The sequence below is a fragment of the Equus quagga genome, chromosome 11 (assembly GCF_021613505.1).
Source record: "Equus quagga isolate Etosha38 chromosome 11, UCLA_HA_Equagga_1.0, whole genome shotgun sequence".
Classification (NCBI taxonomy): Eukaryota; Metazoa; Chordata; class Mammalia; order Perissodactyla; family Equidae; genus Equus; species Equus quagga.
In genome coordinates, this window is record NC_060277.1 from 24,637,380 (window position 1) to 24,654,371 (window position 16,992).

Consider the following 16,992-nt stretch of genomic DNA (forward strand, 5'->3'; position numbering starts at 1 on the left):
GCGGCCAGTCCCTCACGTGACCCAGCGCGCCCCCGCAGGAGGAGCGGAGTCTCGGAAGCCGCGCCGCGGCGGCCAGAGAGACGGCCGGAGTGTCGTGCGCCGCAGCTTTCCCCGAGTCTCCGCGCCGAGGACGCGATGTCGAGGTACCCCTGCCCGCTTCTCCGGGCCGCCGCCTGCCTGGCCGCGCTGTGTGTGCTGACCGCAGCTCAGAACGCCACCACGACCCCGAACGTGACTGGGCCCTCGACTTTATTGCCCACCGTCCCGACAAGCCCGACGCCAGCCACGACCCACCCGACGACCACCGCTCCAGTACCAGGTGGGCGCCGGCCCAGCAGGCTTCCTGCGCCCGCCCGCCCCGCCGAGCCGTCCCCCCTGCCCGCGGGGCGCGCCGCCGGGGCTGGGGCCGTGGCCGGGGTGGGCCGCGCTCGGGCAACATGGCGGCCCGTCCGAGTCCCGCCGGGGCCGGGCGCGGGGTGGCCGGTCTGGGAACGCCCTGGTGGGAAGGGGCGGCCGAGCCCTGGTGGCCCCTGGGCTGTTCCCGGTCCCACAGTGTCTCCCGCCGAGGTGCTTTTTCACAGTGCCTCGTAATCCCCGGCGTGGCCGTGGGCTCGGCGGAGGGGATGTGGCTTCCTCCCGCGGTGGCGCTTGGGGGGGTTGATGATGGGGCGAGGCGACGCGCCGCCGAAGTTGGCGATGGACCGAACTCCCTCCGGATCCCTGGGCTCCGTCGTTGGTCCACCTGGGGCCCCTCCCCAGGGAGGCTTCTTAAGAAGTTGGGGGAAAGAGAAACTTAAAGACGTTAATGCTCAGACTTGAGTCTGAGAAAATAAGTCACCTGATAGTTAATTACAAAGGTTTTGCGCATGGGTATGGGATATACCTGAGGCTTGAGCATTTAATTAATGAAAAGTTTGCACTCTGTGCTGTGTGCAAAGAAAAGTACCCATTTGTGTATGCGGTGTTTCGCATATACCTCTTTTAGGATTTTAGGCTAAACTGGAAGAAAGGTGCTGGAACCTAGGAGGTAGACGGAGATAAAGTAACTGTGCTGGACCATATGTTTCATAGACTGGGAAGCTGGGATTGGAACCTCGGTCTGTCGATTTTCCAAAATCCGGTCAGAAACACACCTTTTGTTAAGCTGTGCATACGATTTGGAAACTGGTTGAGCCATACACGGAATCTTAGAGCAGAAATTGGTAATGCCATGACAATGCAAAAGAGGGGGAGATAAATTTGAGGTTGGAAGATGCAGAAATCCTGCATGGTTAAAATCTGCAGTCCAGTGTGATTGATTTTTCTAGTTAATGTTGGGTAAGGGATATCTGGCATCCTGACCGAGGAATTGCCCAAATCTAAGTGTTTTTACCTTGGCATCTTTTTCGGGCTGGTCATATTGTTTTACAGTGTCTTCCCTGGTTTTTGTGTTTTATAAGAGTTTAATAAAATATATAATAGGTGTAATGTTATTTGTTAGATTCAGAAAGATGTAATGGTAAAATTCAAAAATTTTTAAATCGGGAAAATAAATTGTAGTACAATAGGAAATTCTAACCACACTATTTTTAAGATGATAGAGCAGAATATGTTTTATCTCCTGCTTGTTTGGCAGTTTCCTCCCAGCATTGTAGTTGTGGATTTTTTCTTTAAAGAGAAGCTTGGAACTACCACGTTAATTGCCTTTGTGTAATTGAAATGAATGCAAAGGTGATGATTTGTGTTTTCTGTGATTAGTAGTTGGATCCGCTGCAGTCTGAAAGATAGCAACTTTGGTTCATGGTAAATAACATTCACCAGGCTACCCATTCATCTTCAAGCACAAAAGATTGTAAACTAGTATTTTCCATGTGTATACGAATCTCTGAAGAACTTCTACTTTGTGATCCCCTCCCTCACATATGTCCCTGTCTCTGATAAATACTAAAGTATTGAAATACAGTGCCTCTATGCAGAACCATTTTTTAGGCACAGAGGAAGTAAATGAGAATGTTTTTTGGAGGCATCCAGCTTCTGAGAAAACAGCGCAATTTTATAGTCTATTTGTTTTTCTAGGCATTGAATTGTAATTAGCTTTCCTTGAGGTCGTGTTTCTGGGCCATTTGCCTTAGAATTATTGACAAAGACCTTCCTAACTTGTTAAATTATATATACATGAATGCAGCCCCCTCCAGATGAGTTCTCTTACCTTCCAGTCGTGGAGGACCCTGGAAAAAGTGGGTGATTTATGAATTACGAATCTCTGGTATTTCAGAATGGGCATCATCGGAGCTTGAGTTCAACCTGTAATAAATCTTTATTACTATTAAAAATTCCAGTGTCTCATCTGACATTTTGGGGCAGCTATTTCCCAATATGTCCTGTTGGCCTTACAGTGTTTTTTCCACTATTTTTATTTTTTTAAGGATGCTTTAAAATGCCTCAAGAAACCCTGAGTGTCCGTGAAATAGTTGCTGTAAGAAAAAGAATTGTTTAGGTACCATGAAGTACTGAATGTTCCCACGAGCTTGTCGTCTCCCCCCCTTCTCTTGAGTTGACTTCTGGCTTCATAACTCATTTATAATAATGGAGATTTCTTAGTAAGCCAGTTTATAAAGTATTTTTGTGTGTGTGGTTAAAAAGAAACCCCACATAACATGAGATCTACCCTCTTGACAACTTTTCAAGTGTATGGTACAGTATTAACTATAAGCACAATGTTGTATAGAAGATCTCTAGAACTGTTCCTCTTACGTAAAACTTCATACCCATTGAACAGGAAATCTCCATTTTCCCTCCCCCCATCCCCTGGCAACCGGTTCTATTTTCTGCTACGGAGTTTGACTATTTTAGATACTTTGTATGGGAGAATCATGCAGTATTTGTGGTTCTGCGACTTGCTAATTTCACGTAGCATAGTGTCCTGAAGGTTCATCCATATTGTAGCATATGGCAAGATTTCCTTTTTTCATGTCTGAACGATATTCCATTATCTGTGTATAACACATTTTCTTTACCCATTCATCTGTCGATGGGCTATAAAGTTTTAGCATTTCTCTGAATTATTAATTCTGGTGCTGTATGTAGTGCTTACTATTGTTTAAAAAAGATATGTAGTGTGAACTCAAAATGAAATACCAATTAATTAATTGATTTCATACACCCTCCCCACAGAAACCTGTGAAAGCCGAAACAGCTGTGTTTCCTGTTTTGATACTAGCATTAGTAATGCGACCTGCTTTTGGATAGAATGTAAAGAAGGTAAGAAACTTTGGAATTGCTTTAATTTTGAGAATGCAGAACTGTTCTGTTCTAACATTTTAAAATATACTACAGAATATTCTTGAACATTTGAAAATTATGTGAAACAGGATATTGTGCACTATTTTGCAGATCAAATACTTTTTCTTTCAAGTGCCAGTTCCTTAACACTCCTCCTAAAATCCCTTGTCTCCCGTTCTCCCCTTTAATTAATTCCTTAGACTTGATAATTAAGGCTCAATAGCTTTTAAAGGAAGAGAGATTTTAGACCTTTGTAGGAATAAGAGAGCACTACTACACTGAAATTAGCTGTGAAAGAAAGTTGTGCAATTTTCCTCTGAAAACTCTTCGCGGAAAAATGTTTGAGGCATTTATCATCTGTAGATATCCTGCTAGGTGAGCTATAAGGAGACCTTCTGACACTTTGTTGGATGCTTAGATATGGGGGAAGAATAAGGTGGGAAGAGCATTTTCCTGTGCTTTTGTTAAATTCTAAAGTTACGTTTAATTTGATTGAGGGATAAAGAGCTAGATGGAGATGCTTTGAAATGCCATCAGGTTCGTGGTAGAACCATGGGATTGCCGCATAAATTAGTCCATTTTCTTCATGTAAGATAGTTGCATTTTTTTCTTAGCAGTAAAAACAGTCTGTCAGGTTTTTTTAATATGTATGAAGAAGAAGCCAAAGCTACATGTTAATTTCTTTATTCTTAATTGAAAAATTTAAGAGTTCTGAAAATTTTATCACTACATAATAAAATTTAAAAACCTCTTTTAAAGTTAAGACATTAGCTTAATTTGGGGTTAACTTTTCCGTTGTGTAAGTCACATTTTTTAGGTCATTAAATGGAACTTGAGTGCACCCCTCTCCCCACGTCTGGCAGTATATGGGAGTTGGGCAGGTTTGGGAGATTGAATGCTGGACTGTGGGATGTGTTGGGTAAGGCTCTCCCTTACTCATCCTACCAGTCTGCCCATCCAGGAAGCTGTTTTAGAAAGGGTAGAAGACTCCAGCAGAGATCTGGAACAGAGGTCCTGCTGCTGCTGACGGGGCACCTCCCCTGTTTACTAAGCTTTTATTGCATCCTGACTACTACTCCCTCCTGACTCAGCCCTCTTTTGTGTATTCTAGCAGCCTTCCTTGTACAGTAGCCATACCACAATTCTGAGATCTAGGCGTTTCAGATTTATCTGTTTGATATAGTCACGTGGATTTTAAAAGGAAAACATTTGGAGCGATCCTGTGTAATATTTCTAAAACAATGGGGTAAAGAGAATAACAGTGTTTTGTTGGTCTGTGGACTTCTAAAGTGTTTGTGCCTGAGTTTGATTTTTGGAAGCAATGTGGAGCTTAGTAACAAAGTCGAAGATAATACGAGAGAGTGATTGGTGTTGTCCTTTTCTCACCCCCCCATAGCAAACAAAAGCTACTGTTCAAATTTGACAGTTAGTGAATGCGAGGTGGTGAACCGCACAGAATTCTGTTCCGGTGAGTATTCACATGGGCTGCTGGCAAAAGTGGCCACAGAGAGGTGAGGACAGTCATTGCCTGAGGAAGCATTTGGTTTGAGGCACTTTCATAATTCTAATCTTGTTAGAAATTTGGATATGAATAGCATATTCATATTGATTGCTAAAAGGATAGTGTTTTGAATCTTGGTTTAAAGAATTGGCTATATTGTGGAATTCTGTAAGTGCAGACACCTGCTCTACTTTTTTTTTTTTTTTGACTTTTCCAGAAATTCACTGCACTTTAGACCCTTTGTTTATTTGCATTTTACAGACCTGGACAACCTTGTTCTGGCACTTTCTTGGTTATGGTACTGGTTATTTTCAGAGTCTCCAGCATAGTTTGCACTATGGTCAAATGAATGTTCTCTGTATTTATCCATTTTCTGTACTTTAATTTGAGGAACTTAACTACTCTTTAACCTTTACTCTTTGCCCAGGAAGTAGTTAAAATTCCTAGATTAAACAGCTAATTTTTCTAACAAGATTATAAATTAATGGGAAAGTCAAACTCCTAATTTGTCACATAGATAATAATTAAATAGAGCAAAAGATTTTTCTGGAGTGTGTCACTAACCTGGAAAGACTGCCTGTAATTATTTAATTTTGGCAGGGGTTTCCCCGTCTCCCCATCCTGACATGAATTTTGTAACTGAGAATTTTATTAGTCTGAGATCAGCTACGCCCTGTGTAGACTGCATAATATGATTTAGGCAGTAAATGAACATTTTTAATATTTATTTTAATGTGTTAGAAAACACTAATAACTATAACAGACTTGTGATTTTGTGATATTATTGCTTAGAAATAAGATTATGTAAAACATTTTTAAAGACATAAAAGAAAAATTGAGTAATTTTACTTACTTCATGATGTATGACTTAGAATTCATTTCAACTATGAAGGACATAAAATCCTAAATTACAATGGTTTAAGGAGTAGATTTACCTTGCTCTCGTGGAAAGGAAGCCTGGGCTAGAGGAGCAGCTATGCACCCGTCAGGGACCAGGCTCCTTCTAGGTGTCCACACTGTCCTTCCTCAAAAATGGCTGTGATTTTCCTCTCCAAGGTGAGTGCTCATGTTCCAGCCATCACTTTGGTTCCCTGCCAGCAGGAAGAGGAAGGGAAAGAGAAAGGCCCAATCTAATCTCTATCTTACAGATGCTTCCTAGAAGTTACACATGGCCACCTAGCTGCAAGGGAGGCCCCCACATGTTTTTCCTGGTGGGGGGGGAAGTGTCACTAAAAATTGGTGTTTCTATTTCTAAACAAGGGGAGAATGATACTGGGTTGAGAGTAGCTGTCAGTCTCCTCCACAGGTGGTACTTAACTGTAAAAATTGTAAAAGTGGTACTCTAATGACTGCAGGTTGGGAAATAGTATTGTAGACTGTGACATTTTAGCTTGACTTAAATGTTTTGTTTTTTTTAAAACAGCTCCCACTCCTACTCCATTGCCAACCAATTCTACAGGTAATACAAGATAATTGACTCCTTTCTTCTCCTTTAAGCTCTTTTGATGAATAACTTTTTAGGAGTTAAATACTTAGAAGTTGTTGGCATAATTTAAAAATTACAGACATATTTAGTCTTGGACCACAATAATTATGTTAATATGTACTGTGTGACATTGACACATAACTCCAGTGTTTCACATTCATTGACTCTGAGCAAATTTCCCATAGCTTTGCACAGAGTCCGCAAACTGCTTTCTGGGGATTTTGTGGGAATCTTGGGCAATATGGAAACCAAAAGGACATTAAAATTCCCTGTAATTCCCATCATCCGGAGGGTACACCAAGATGTTTTCAGTGATGAAGTTCTCGTCTTTTCTGTTTGTATATCCAAATGTATTTATGAAGTTGGATAATAATGTCTGTACATTTTTGAATCATTTTCCTCTACTGTAAGCATTGTTGTGCACAACTTTACCTGTCCTGCTCTTGATTGGATGGTTGGGTCATCTTTCATTCTCCATGCAATGAACATCTTATAGGAAAATATTTGCTGTCATCTCTTGATAGGATTGATTCAAACACCACTCCTAGGTCAGAGGATATGAGTATTTTAAGACTTTCAATAGTGATTGCTTTCCAGAAAGATATGCTTTTCATTCCCAACCACAACTAGAAAGTTTTTCACCATACTTTAAACAGCGCTAGATAATATTTCCTTTTTAAAATCTTTACCAATTTGATAGGAATAGTAAATAATTAAAAAACATCTACTTCAAGACAAGTACAAGGCTAGATGATAGGGATATGGTGACAGAAGTGAGACAGCATTTTGTCTGTTGTAGAAACTATGAAAGAGGTAAGTAGGCACAGTGTGTTGGGGGATTTGTAGGAAGGTGTGGGTGTTGAGTAGCATGGCATACATGGTGGCAGCTTCCTGGAGATGTTGACTGAATCTTGAAATTACTGTGGGAAAATATGAGGAGAGCCTCCTGGGTGCAGCAGGGCGGTCCCCTGAAGGAGATGTGCGTGTACAATGAAGTTAGAGAGTTGCATTTGGAGTGTCCACTACAAGGTGAGAAAGAGTGAAGCTGGACAGTCAGCAGGTCAAGAGCCAGATTGGAAAGTGCCTTTGTATGTCTTGCTGCTGATGGATTTGAAGTGTGTTGTAGGTCATGATGAGACTTGCATTTTAGTAAAATGACTTACTCTGACAGTGTGGAGAGGAGATTGGAAGGACACGAGTGAACATCGGGAGGTTAGATATCCTGTTGCAGTAACTCTAGAGAATTAATAGGGGAAGAGTCGCAGATATATGCACATAGGCTTAGGAAGTAGAAGGATAGGACTTGATGATTGAGGTGACAGGAGAGCTCTTGGCTAGAAATACAGATAAGTTAATCAGCATATGCAGTAGTAGAGTCCACTGGCGCAGCTTTTAGAGAGGAGAATAGGGCTTGAGGACCAAACTCTTGGGAACAATAAGTCTGAGGGATGGGTACAGGACTGGAGAGGAAACTGAGTAGGGATGGGCAGAGAAGTGTGTCCAAGAACTGTGTGTGTGTGTGTGTGTGTGTGTTTTAGGTGTAGTTTTTCAGAGGAAAAAGTGGTCAAGTGCTATAACAAGGACAAGAACTCATTTTGAAAGACTTGGGCATTATGAGCTAGCTTGTACCACTTTTGTAGCCAGTGTGCACAGCTCTTCCCAACTGCACCTTCAGTGATGCCATGGCGTAGGTTGAATTACGGCTGCAGTGGAAGTAGTCTGTAGAGATCTGCAGGTGCTGCAGAGTGGATTCTGCAGAGCACACCGTGGTCTGAGTGGTAAAGTCCTGAACCTTTAGCGCTCATTAGAAGTCATTGGCTAGGAGGTTGTTAAAGATTGGTGAAAGCCGAGATGTTCAGAGAAAACTAATTTACAGAAGGTGGAATGTGAACATAAGGGGAGAGAGGGAGAAACAGTTTCCCCACAATTCTTGTGGGTCCGCTTTTAATTTGTTCCCCGTGAGTCTTGATGTAGTTCTGCTTGCTCCATGCTGGGTTCTCCTGTGAACTACCATGAGTTTCTCTTTTAGTTTTCTCTCTCTCTGGGTCTGTAAAGTAGAAGGAAGCCAGGGCTTGCTCCCCATCAATGAGTGGCAATTAGTGGTTGAAGAACAAAGCTTTATATGGTCTCTTTCCCTGGCTCTGCTGAAGAGAGAGAGTGAAAAAAGAAGGGACTGTTAAAGAAACAACGAGAGTCTGACTTACGTAGAAAGGTGTTCAGTGGCGTTAATTATAATATTCTTCCACCAGTAAGAATAGTACACATATAAACATAAATACAAATATTTATAAATATATCTTAAAATAGAATGACTAAATTATGTCAGAAATATCGTGGGAAATGTTTGTAATATAGTAAGTGGAAGACAAACTGTACACGTAGTTCTAGTACGGTTTCCTTTTTTTGATAGATCCATGCCTAGAAAAATGGCCAGCAAGAGTAACGTGGTACTCTGAGTGATGGGATTACTTAAATGTCTTTACTGTATTTTCTAAATTTATCACCAATAACCATGTTTATAACCTAAGAATTATCTTTTTAAATGAAAGGAACATACAGTAGGTCAGTGGAGGTATATTCCCTAAGTAATGCCTAATTTTGAAAGTTTTGTCAATGTAATACTTTGGTCAAAAGTAAAAGTGTGTAGGGGCCGGCCCCATGGCCGAATGGTTAAGTCTGTGGGCTCTGCTTCCACGGCCCAGGGTTTCGCTGGTTTGGATCCTGGGCGCAGATGTGGCACTGCGCATCAGGTCATGCTGAGGCGGCGTCCCACATAGATAGCACAGCCAGAAGGACCTACAACTAGAATACACAACTGTGTACTGGGGGCTTGGGGAGAAGAAGGAGGAAAAAAAGATTGGCAACAGATGTTAGCTCAGGTGTCAATCTTTAAAAAAAAAAAGTGTAAATATTCTGCCTGTTCACAAAAAAAGAATTGGTTTTTACCGTGTTCAGAGGGCAGAAAGTGAGCACCAGATAGCAAGTTTGTGAATTTTTTTCCATAACGTCATCAGACAAAATTAATAGTAGTGTTTTAAGATTGAAAAGAATTTGCTGTATGTTTAATTTGTAAAGTGTATTTTTTGCAGTTACACAGAATGTATAAGCAACCAAAACTTTGAAGGGATTATGAGTCTTAAAATAATCGTATCCTCTATACTAGGAATTCTGTATTAGAATCAGTCCTATCAGAGATGAGATCAGATATTTCTCTGTAAGGTGTTCATAGCATGGAGAAATGGGAGATGACCTCACTCTGCATCGAAGAGCAGGATGGGTAAAGTGTGTGTAGCAGCGCTCACAGTGAGAGAGAAAAGGATACAAATCTGTGTGGATGTACCTATCAGTATTAGTCATGTGTTATTTCTTAGTATCTGTTAGTAGTATCAATATTAACAGAAGTCTCAATCTAATGCTTTACTTCCTAAAGTGTTGTCGCATTCAAACTAATTCTTCCCATGAGTGCGTTTCTTTTGAGGCATCATCAGATCGTTATTTGAAGTCACATAGTATGGGAGACGAGAGCTTACACTTGGGCTCTTGTAATCTGTGTTGGAGGAACTATGGCCCCAGGACATCTGTTCTTATAAATAGAGTTTGGTTGGAAGACAACCTGGCCCATTCATTTGCATGTCGTCCTTGGCTACTTTTTCATTACACAGTGCACAAAGCGAAAATATGTACTGTGTTCCCCTTTAAGAAAAGTTTGCCAGCCCCCTGAAATGAAGAAGATAAGTGAATCTTGATACCTGCGTAAGAAATACTGAGTTGTACTTGTTTTGCACCATGACTTTAACAGTTTTGGTCTTAGAAACAAGATTATTTATAAAGAAGCCTCTAGTTCCCTTACCTACACACTAATTCTTGCCCTTCTGTGTCTTTTTGTAAACTTTATCCAGATGTATACATAGATTTTATAGTTAGATATATACATAGAGTTAACATAGATAAAATCTTATGATTGCTTAGTGTTTTTCTGGATATGTAGATATGTTAGTTAACCATTAACTGAAATTTAGCCTTTATTCTCTAAAAAAATTGAAAGTGTGTTGAAGTTGGTAGCATTATTTTAAAAAGACAGTTGCTAGATAACTGCAAAGTTTAGAAATTTAAGTTTTAATACATTTTGTTTACATTCCAGCTAAAACCACAACCCCGCCTTCCTCTTCTACAGCTTCCACCACAGCTACTACATCAGGTAATTGAGCTTTTAACTCACAGGGAGGGAGGATGTGTGTGCGGCGTTGCCTTTTACTCTTTCTACCGTTCTCTGGTTTTGTTCACGCATAGTTACGAACTGAAACTCGTCTCTTATATTTGAAGGGCTGAGATAGTAGGCTGTTAAAGAAATAAGTATAGGTTTACTGAGAGTCCTCTTCTAGTTTTTTAATGTGTGATCACATTTGGCATGACACATTAGAATTAAGTGATGTTTTCCAAAACTTTTTCAGTATAACTTGTAGGTGAAATCTAATTTCTTACAACTTAAAAATTAAATACTGATTACTGATTGGTTGGTGATTTGAGTAAAGACAATATAGCCATCCTTTACTGAGAAAGGTCTAAAAAGCCATAATCACTACCAAAGTGCCCCTTGCCCGTATTTCTTACCCATTTCTTATATTCCTTTATAACTCTTGAAAGTGCACGTGAAAATTAATTTTTTACTGATTAATGATTTGATGTTATAACCTCAGTCGTAGTTAGGCTGTGCCACAGGAGACTGAAGGCACACAGGTTAGGAACCCCTCCCTCTGTCCATCGTATTTAACATGCTGCTGTTTGGATTCTTTTTTTTTTTTTTAAAGATTGTCACCTGAGCTAACAACTGTTGCCAATCTTTTTTTTTCTGCTTTATCTCCCCAAATCCCCCCTGTACATAGTTGCATATTTTTAGTTGTGGTGTGTGGGACACCACCTCACCGTGGCCTGATGAGCAGTGCCATGTCCTCGCCCAGGATCCAAACTGGCGAAACCCTGGGCCGCCGAAGCGGAGCATGCAAACATACTCGACTACAGGGCTGGCCCCTGTTGTTTTGATTCTGATGAATCTTTTGTGTTTTGTAGATTCTTCTGGTTTTATTCTTGTGCTCCCTTTGTCTCAGTTTCAGTGAAGCCATTCTTTCTTCACAAAAAGAAATATACAACAGTTGTAATTAATTTTGAAGCTGGGCCACTTAATATATAGCCATGTTTTACTCCTGAAAGGAATTCAAATTTTTGTGCTTTTTTTCTTATCACTAGCTAGTACTTTCTCATAATATAAAATTTGCAGAGTAAGATTTAAGATACCTTTAATAACAAGTTCTTTTGCTTGTTGGAATTATAAATTGCAGATACTTAACATTGTTTTTGTAATTTGAAAAATTGCAACTGAATTTTTATTTACCTTAAATATTTACTAAAATTCAAAAGTATGAAGTTTCAACATAAATATTAATATTTCTGTAGCAGTTAACTAAAAATATATAGTCATGTGCTGCACAGCGACATTTTGGTCAACGACAGACTGCATGTCTGACACTGGTGCCTTAAGATTAGTACTGTTCAGCCTAGATGTGTAGCAGGCTGTACCATCTAGGTTGCTGTAAGTGCACTCTGTGATATTTGCACAATGACAAATTGCCTAACGATGCATTCCTGAGAATATATCCCCATCGTTAAGCAATCCTTGACTGTAGTCTGAAGAAATTGCAGATTTTAAAAGAGCTTGACATGTTCCTGGGACGTACTTTATATACCAAGAGGATCATTCTGTCATTTTCGTATTTGAAGTTAGATAGCAGCATTGACCACTTGATAATCATTGGCTGGAATGAAGAATGGGGGTTGCTAAATGCTTGTCTTCCTCAATTAAGGATAAATTCTAGCTGTGAAAACTTGAGGAAATACTTGATAGAATTTAGCACATGGCAAAAATAGAATCTCAGGTGGGTCTTGAAATTATGGTAGAGAATCATGAGACTTAATAAGTATTGTTATTTTTTCTATCTCACTGAACAGGTACAACTAATACCACTTTAACTCCAACTCCGCAGCCTGCGCGGAAATCCACCTTTGATGCAGCCAGTTTCATTGGAGGAATCGTCCTTGTCTTGGGTGTGCAGGCTGTTATTTTCTTTCTCTATAAATTCTGCAAATCTAAAGAACGAAACTACCACACTCTGTAAACAGACCCATTAAATTAACGACTGGCATATAACTCACTGAAACCAAAATGCTATCTTTCAAGATGTCCCACATGGAAGACACTATTCCAAGAGCTTTAAATTTGCAAAGGATGCATATAGGATATTTTGGAGCATCGTCCTTGAAGAAAATTAGCTAAATCATTTTGCTCAACAGGAATATTTAAAATATTCTGCATGAATCCTTGTGGCTGTCTTTTCCTTTAAATGGCTGCTGCTGTGGGATTGTGTTCTCTGTTCTTGACATGCCAAATGTAACTCTGTAAGGGATGGGAAACATTGTCCTGCGCAGACAACCTCATGACTCTTTGGCAGTTTAAATTTAGTCGTTTTAAAGCCTGAAAGTTGCATTATTTTCATCCTAACTCAGGATGTAGTTTAGTCCCCAGAATTGAGTAGAATGTGCCAAAGGAGAATCAGGCAGATTTTTGGCTGTCATTTCAAAATGGAATAAATTTATAAATTTAGTATCTTTAGAGTACACTGTATCCTTAGAGTAAAATTTTGTGCTTGAAAGCAGTTATTTTTTCTACATTAGAAATAAGATGCCACACAAGGAATGACATTCCCGATTGAAGAGAAATGAATAGAAAGGATACAAACCATGAAAGTGTAGCGGCTTATTGTTCATACTTGTGAAGCACCTTATGTCATTGACAAAATAAAGAACAGTGCCTTAAAAGACCGACGGGAAGGTAGGCTGTAACTTAAACGCCTGCAGTCTGTTCCTGCCCGCTAAGGTGAAGGTTGGTCTGAGGATGCAGCTTGGTGTGAGCAGAAGTGAGCCTGCTTTTAGATGCCACTCTGTTAGTATTTCATTAAAAACTTACCTACTTTACTTCAGACCTGAGTAACTTAAGCTAGAGGATGTTACGAAGATGAAAGCCTTCATTTATTGAACCTCCCAGTATTTTTCTTAGGGCTGTTGAAAAGTGTAGAGATAAAATTGATTCCATTCTGTTTTCCTTTGTACTTCAAGAAAGTATTCTAACACTGTCGTAGCTTGAAAGGATTTCCACCAAGCTTTCTTGAAAAGTAACTGCTTTCATGAAGCAAGAAGCAAATAAGTTGTTTGAGAATCATTTACTGTTTAAATGAGACAATCATTTTAAGTTTTGAGACAGCAAATGTGAGCACTGTAATTTCAGAAAATCCAAGGATTTTGGTTGATCGGATTACTGTAGAGTTTTAATGACGATCGCCCTGGACAAACAGACTGTGCTTTCTCTTCCTCCTCCTCTCTCCCGTCCTCTCTCTTTCTCGATTTCAGTTCCCATAATGTAATAAGCGTGCGTGTTTTTATGTCTTTAGCTTTCTTATGAAGCACTAGTTTTGGGGTTTAGAGGATACTTCTCCCCTGCCTGTAACACATTGGATTAGTTCAAAGGTTTAAATTAGTTTAAAATGAGCTTTTGCTTTTCTAAGTCATTAAAGTTTTTTTTTTTGTTTTAGTTTCTTTAGCCTATAGTGGCTGAGTTTAGCACTTGGTTTTTCAATATTTTATAGTAGGAAATGACATGTTGCTTTGGTCCATTTCATGAGCCAAAATTCCTTGCATTTAGATAATTATATTAAAGGTTCTTAAAGTGAAGATTTACTGTTTCTTTGTTACTTGCTGGTACAGCTAAACTTTGTTTTACTTGCACGTTTGTATATACACCTAATGTTTTCAAGTGCCTTAATTGTTTAAAGTCTCTGGCTTCAAAGGTTTTTGGGAAAAGGTAGGTTTACCTCACGTTTTTGTGTTTTCATTAGTAGTAATATTCTAGGTACCTCACAAAAAATTTATTATGGTGCCATGGCTGGTAGCTTTTAGTGAGTGCTGCAAGATACAAGATTCATTTGAAAATATACAAAATTTCCATTCCTCCCAAAGTGGCAAAAATTAGCTACAAAAATTAGCTATAATTGTCTTTACCTAGATATGAATATCTTGGCACACTTTAATGTCAACACATGGAACAGTTTTTTTTGAAAATGTAGCTAATGAAGCTTCTCATCTTCTATAATTTTGAATACTACTCTAACAAAATCATAATACGGAATTAGATTTTGCAAGAAGAGCTCTTAAAACAGAACTCACAGCCTTTCTCCCTGTGTCTTTGGCAATGTAGTATCTTGAGCCATTGATAATTTTTGGGTTTTTTAATCCAGAAGGTATATAGAAACCTTTTCAGATTTTTCATCTGATTTGTTCACGCAAATGTAGTTCTTATCAAAATACCTTATTTTACCTTACAGATATTTGTTGCACAGGCAGACACTGCTGTATTTAGAAAGTTCTATTTCAGTTCGTTAAAAACTGCAAAACCAATCTGTATTATGTTCCAAACTGATTTAAAATAAATCTACATGTTTATTGAATTAATCTGCTCTTTTTTATTAACTGAAGTTTGTTTTAATATTTTGATTATAAAATTTAATAAGGTGGATTTACCTTATCAGTCTGTTTGGGGGTGAGTTGTTACTCAATTTTTATTGCTACCCAAGACCGGCAGATAGTAACTAAGGGACGTAGTCATCACTGCAGAAGAGAGTGTTAGAAATGAGCCTTGGAGGGAGGACTTCCTGTGCCTGTGGGAGTGACATGCAAGTTGATCTTCCACAAATCAATAGAAATCATCCACTTATGCTCTAGTTTACCAAGTAAAGAATTTATGAGAATACCATCTGTTATATATCGGAAAGCTTATTTGTGACTTTCTGCCTTTTTAGTTCAGATTGCATGTAAAGTAAAATTGGGCTTCTGTTTAGAGTACTTGGGATAAATATCTAGTACCAAGCCACATGCTGGTATGTGAAATCTGCTTGTTAGTCCACGTTTGGGGAAAAATTATATTCTATATTAAATCTCAAAACTTGGACTAAGAAGAGAGAATAAATACTCCCCTATAAGCCTTAAAACCCAGAAGAGTGGACTTAATGATTTTACCTTAGGAATCGTGAACTTTTGTTTTCATATTAGCCTTACACACGGTCAGGTTTCATAAATTATTAAACTGCCAAGCTTCAAGACTCCCTAAAACGTTGCTAGAGACAAATTGTTATTTTGATAAGAATGGGGTTGAAGATAGTTCTTTTAGATAAAAAGTCATGTATTCACCCATGTTATCATTTCCTCTGTTCTCCATCACTTTGTGTAGGTATCTGTCGCTACTGGTATTTACCTTCTGCCTAAAAGATGTCCTTTATTAAATGTTAAATGTTAAGCAGCAGATAACTGTATAGGAAGTGGCCGCCATCTGCTCTTCCTCAACCTGAATTCCACAAATCATTAGGTTACAACCGGGCTCTTGGGATAAAGTTTGTGGTAGATGTAAATCTATCTAGGATGGTGCCAGGGGAGCTATCCATGGGGAGATGTGACACCAATGGCAATCTGAAGTCATCCAAGGAGGTGCCACACCAGTGACACTCCACTGCTAGGCTGTGTGTACTGCTAGAGCTGGGCCCTGTGGAGGTTTGTCCAGAACCAGGAAAAGAAATGCCTCTAGTATCTTCTGACAAAACGTCATACCCCCTAGCAGTGACCCTTCATACAGTCCAGCGCCATTTTAACTATAATAATGGACAGAGCAGGCAACAATGGGTAGATCTGAAGCTTAAAGCCCTAGATTCTGTAAATTTATGACTTTCCACTACTTATTCAATATTTTTTTGCCTTCAGTCAGAATCTCAACTCGTCAGGGTTCTTTACCTGGTGGGATGACCCAAATAATCATTACTGAAGGGTCTGAGTCCAATTGTCCTACCTGTTTTGGTTGCTGTAGTTTTTCTTCGACCTTTGCTATTAGGTTTGGAAGTACTCAGGCCCCCAGAGAATCCTGTGTTCCAGACAGAGTTCTTGCCGCCTCTGTGTACCAGCAATACAATCTCCCCTTTGTAATCAGGATTGATCATTCCAGCCAGTAGACTAATACCTTTTGCAGTCTATGGGTGTAGTGGCATAAGAATCCCAAGATGGCCCAGTGGTAGTCTCATCTCACATCTTCTATCAGTAGACCCATTGTTGTGTCCCTGCTTGAAGTACCCCTTGAGAACCAAGACCTCCAAAGCAGCACAGCTCGAGGTTTCGGTGATGAGAAGTATGATGAGCAGAGCCACTCCCACTATCATCTCATGATTCCTGGACTCATATACTCTGGCTCAAAGCATGTGCCACGTCCACTAAGATAACTCCATCCCTTCAGGGTGGTGTCTCCCGACTTGTAACTGAGTATTAGGTGAACTATTCCACCTTTCAATTAGACCAGCCACTTCTGTGTGTTGTGGTACGTTAATTTCAGGGGCATGAGCTCACTGCAGGATTTCCTTTATTGTAAATTTGATTCCTTGATTAGAAGAAATGCTATAGGAAATGCCATGATGGTGGATAAGGCATTTTGTGAGTACATGGATCAGGTGGTAATGCTGGCAGAGGCTTTATGGACAGGAAGGCAATCCCTATCCAGAATGTGTGTCTATTCTAGTGAAAGTCAAATCTCTCTATGATGGAAGAAGTCCAATGTAAGCAAACTGCCACCAGGCGGATGGCTTTTACCCGTGGGATTGATGCC

General features: G+C 39.7%; 1 protein-coding gene across 1 annotated transcript; it reads left to right on the forward strand.

The window, feature by feature from the left end:
• The first annotated feature begins 19 nt into the window (after positions 1-19).
• Positions 20-14,800, forward strand: CD164 (CD164 molecule). Its single transcript, XM_046675955.1, has 6 exons — positions 20-319; positions 3,154-3,240; positions 4,658-4,729; positions 6,186-6,221; positions 10,390-10,446; positions 12,252-14,800. The coding sequence occupies exons 1-6, from the start codon at positions 136-138 to the stop codon at positions 12,416-12,418; spliced, it is 603 nt and encodes a 200-aa protein (XP_046531911.1). The 5' UTR covers positions 20-135; the 3' UTR covers positions 12,419-14,800.
• The last annotated feature ends 2,192 nt before the right edge of the window (positions 14,801-16,992 follow it).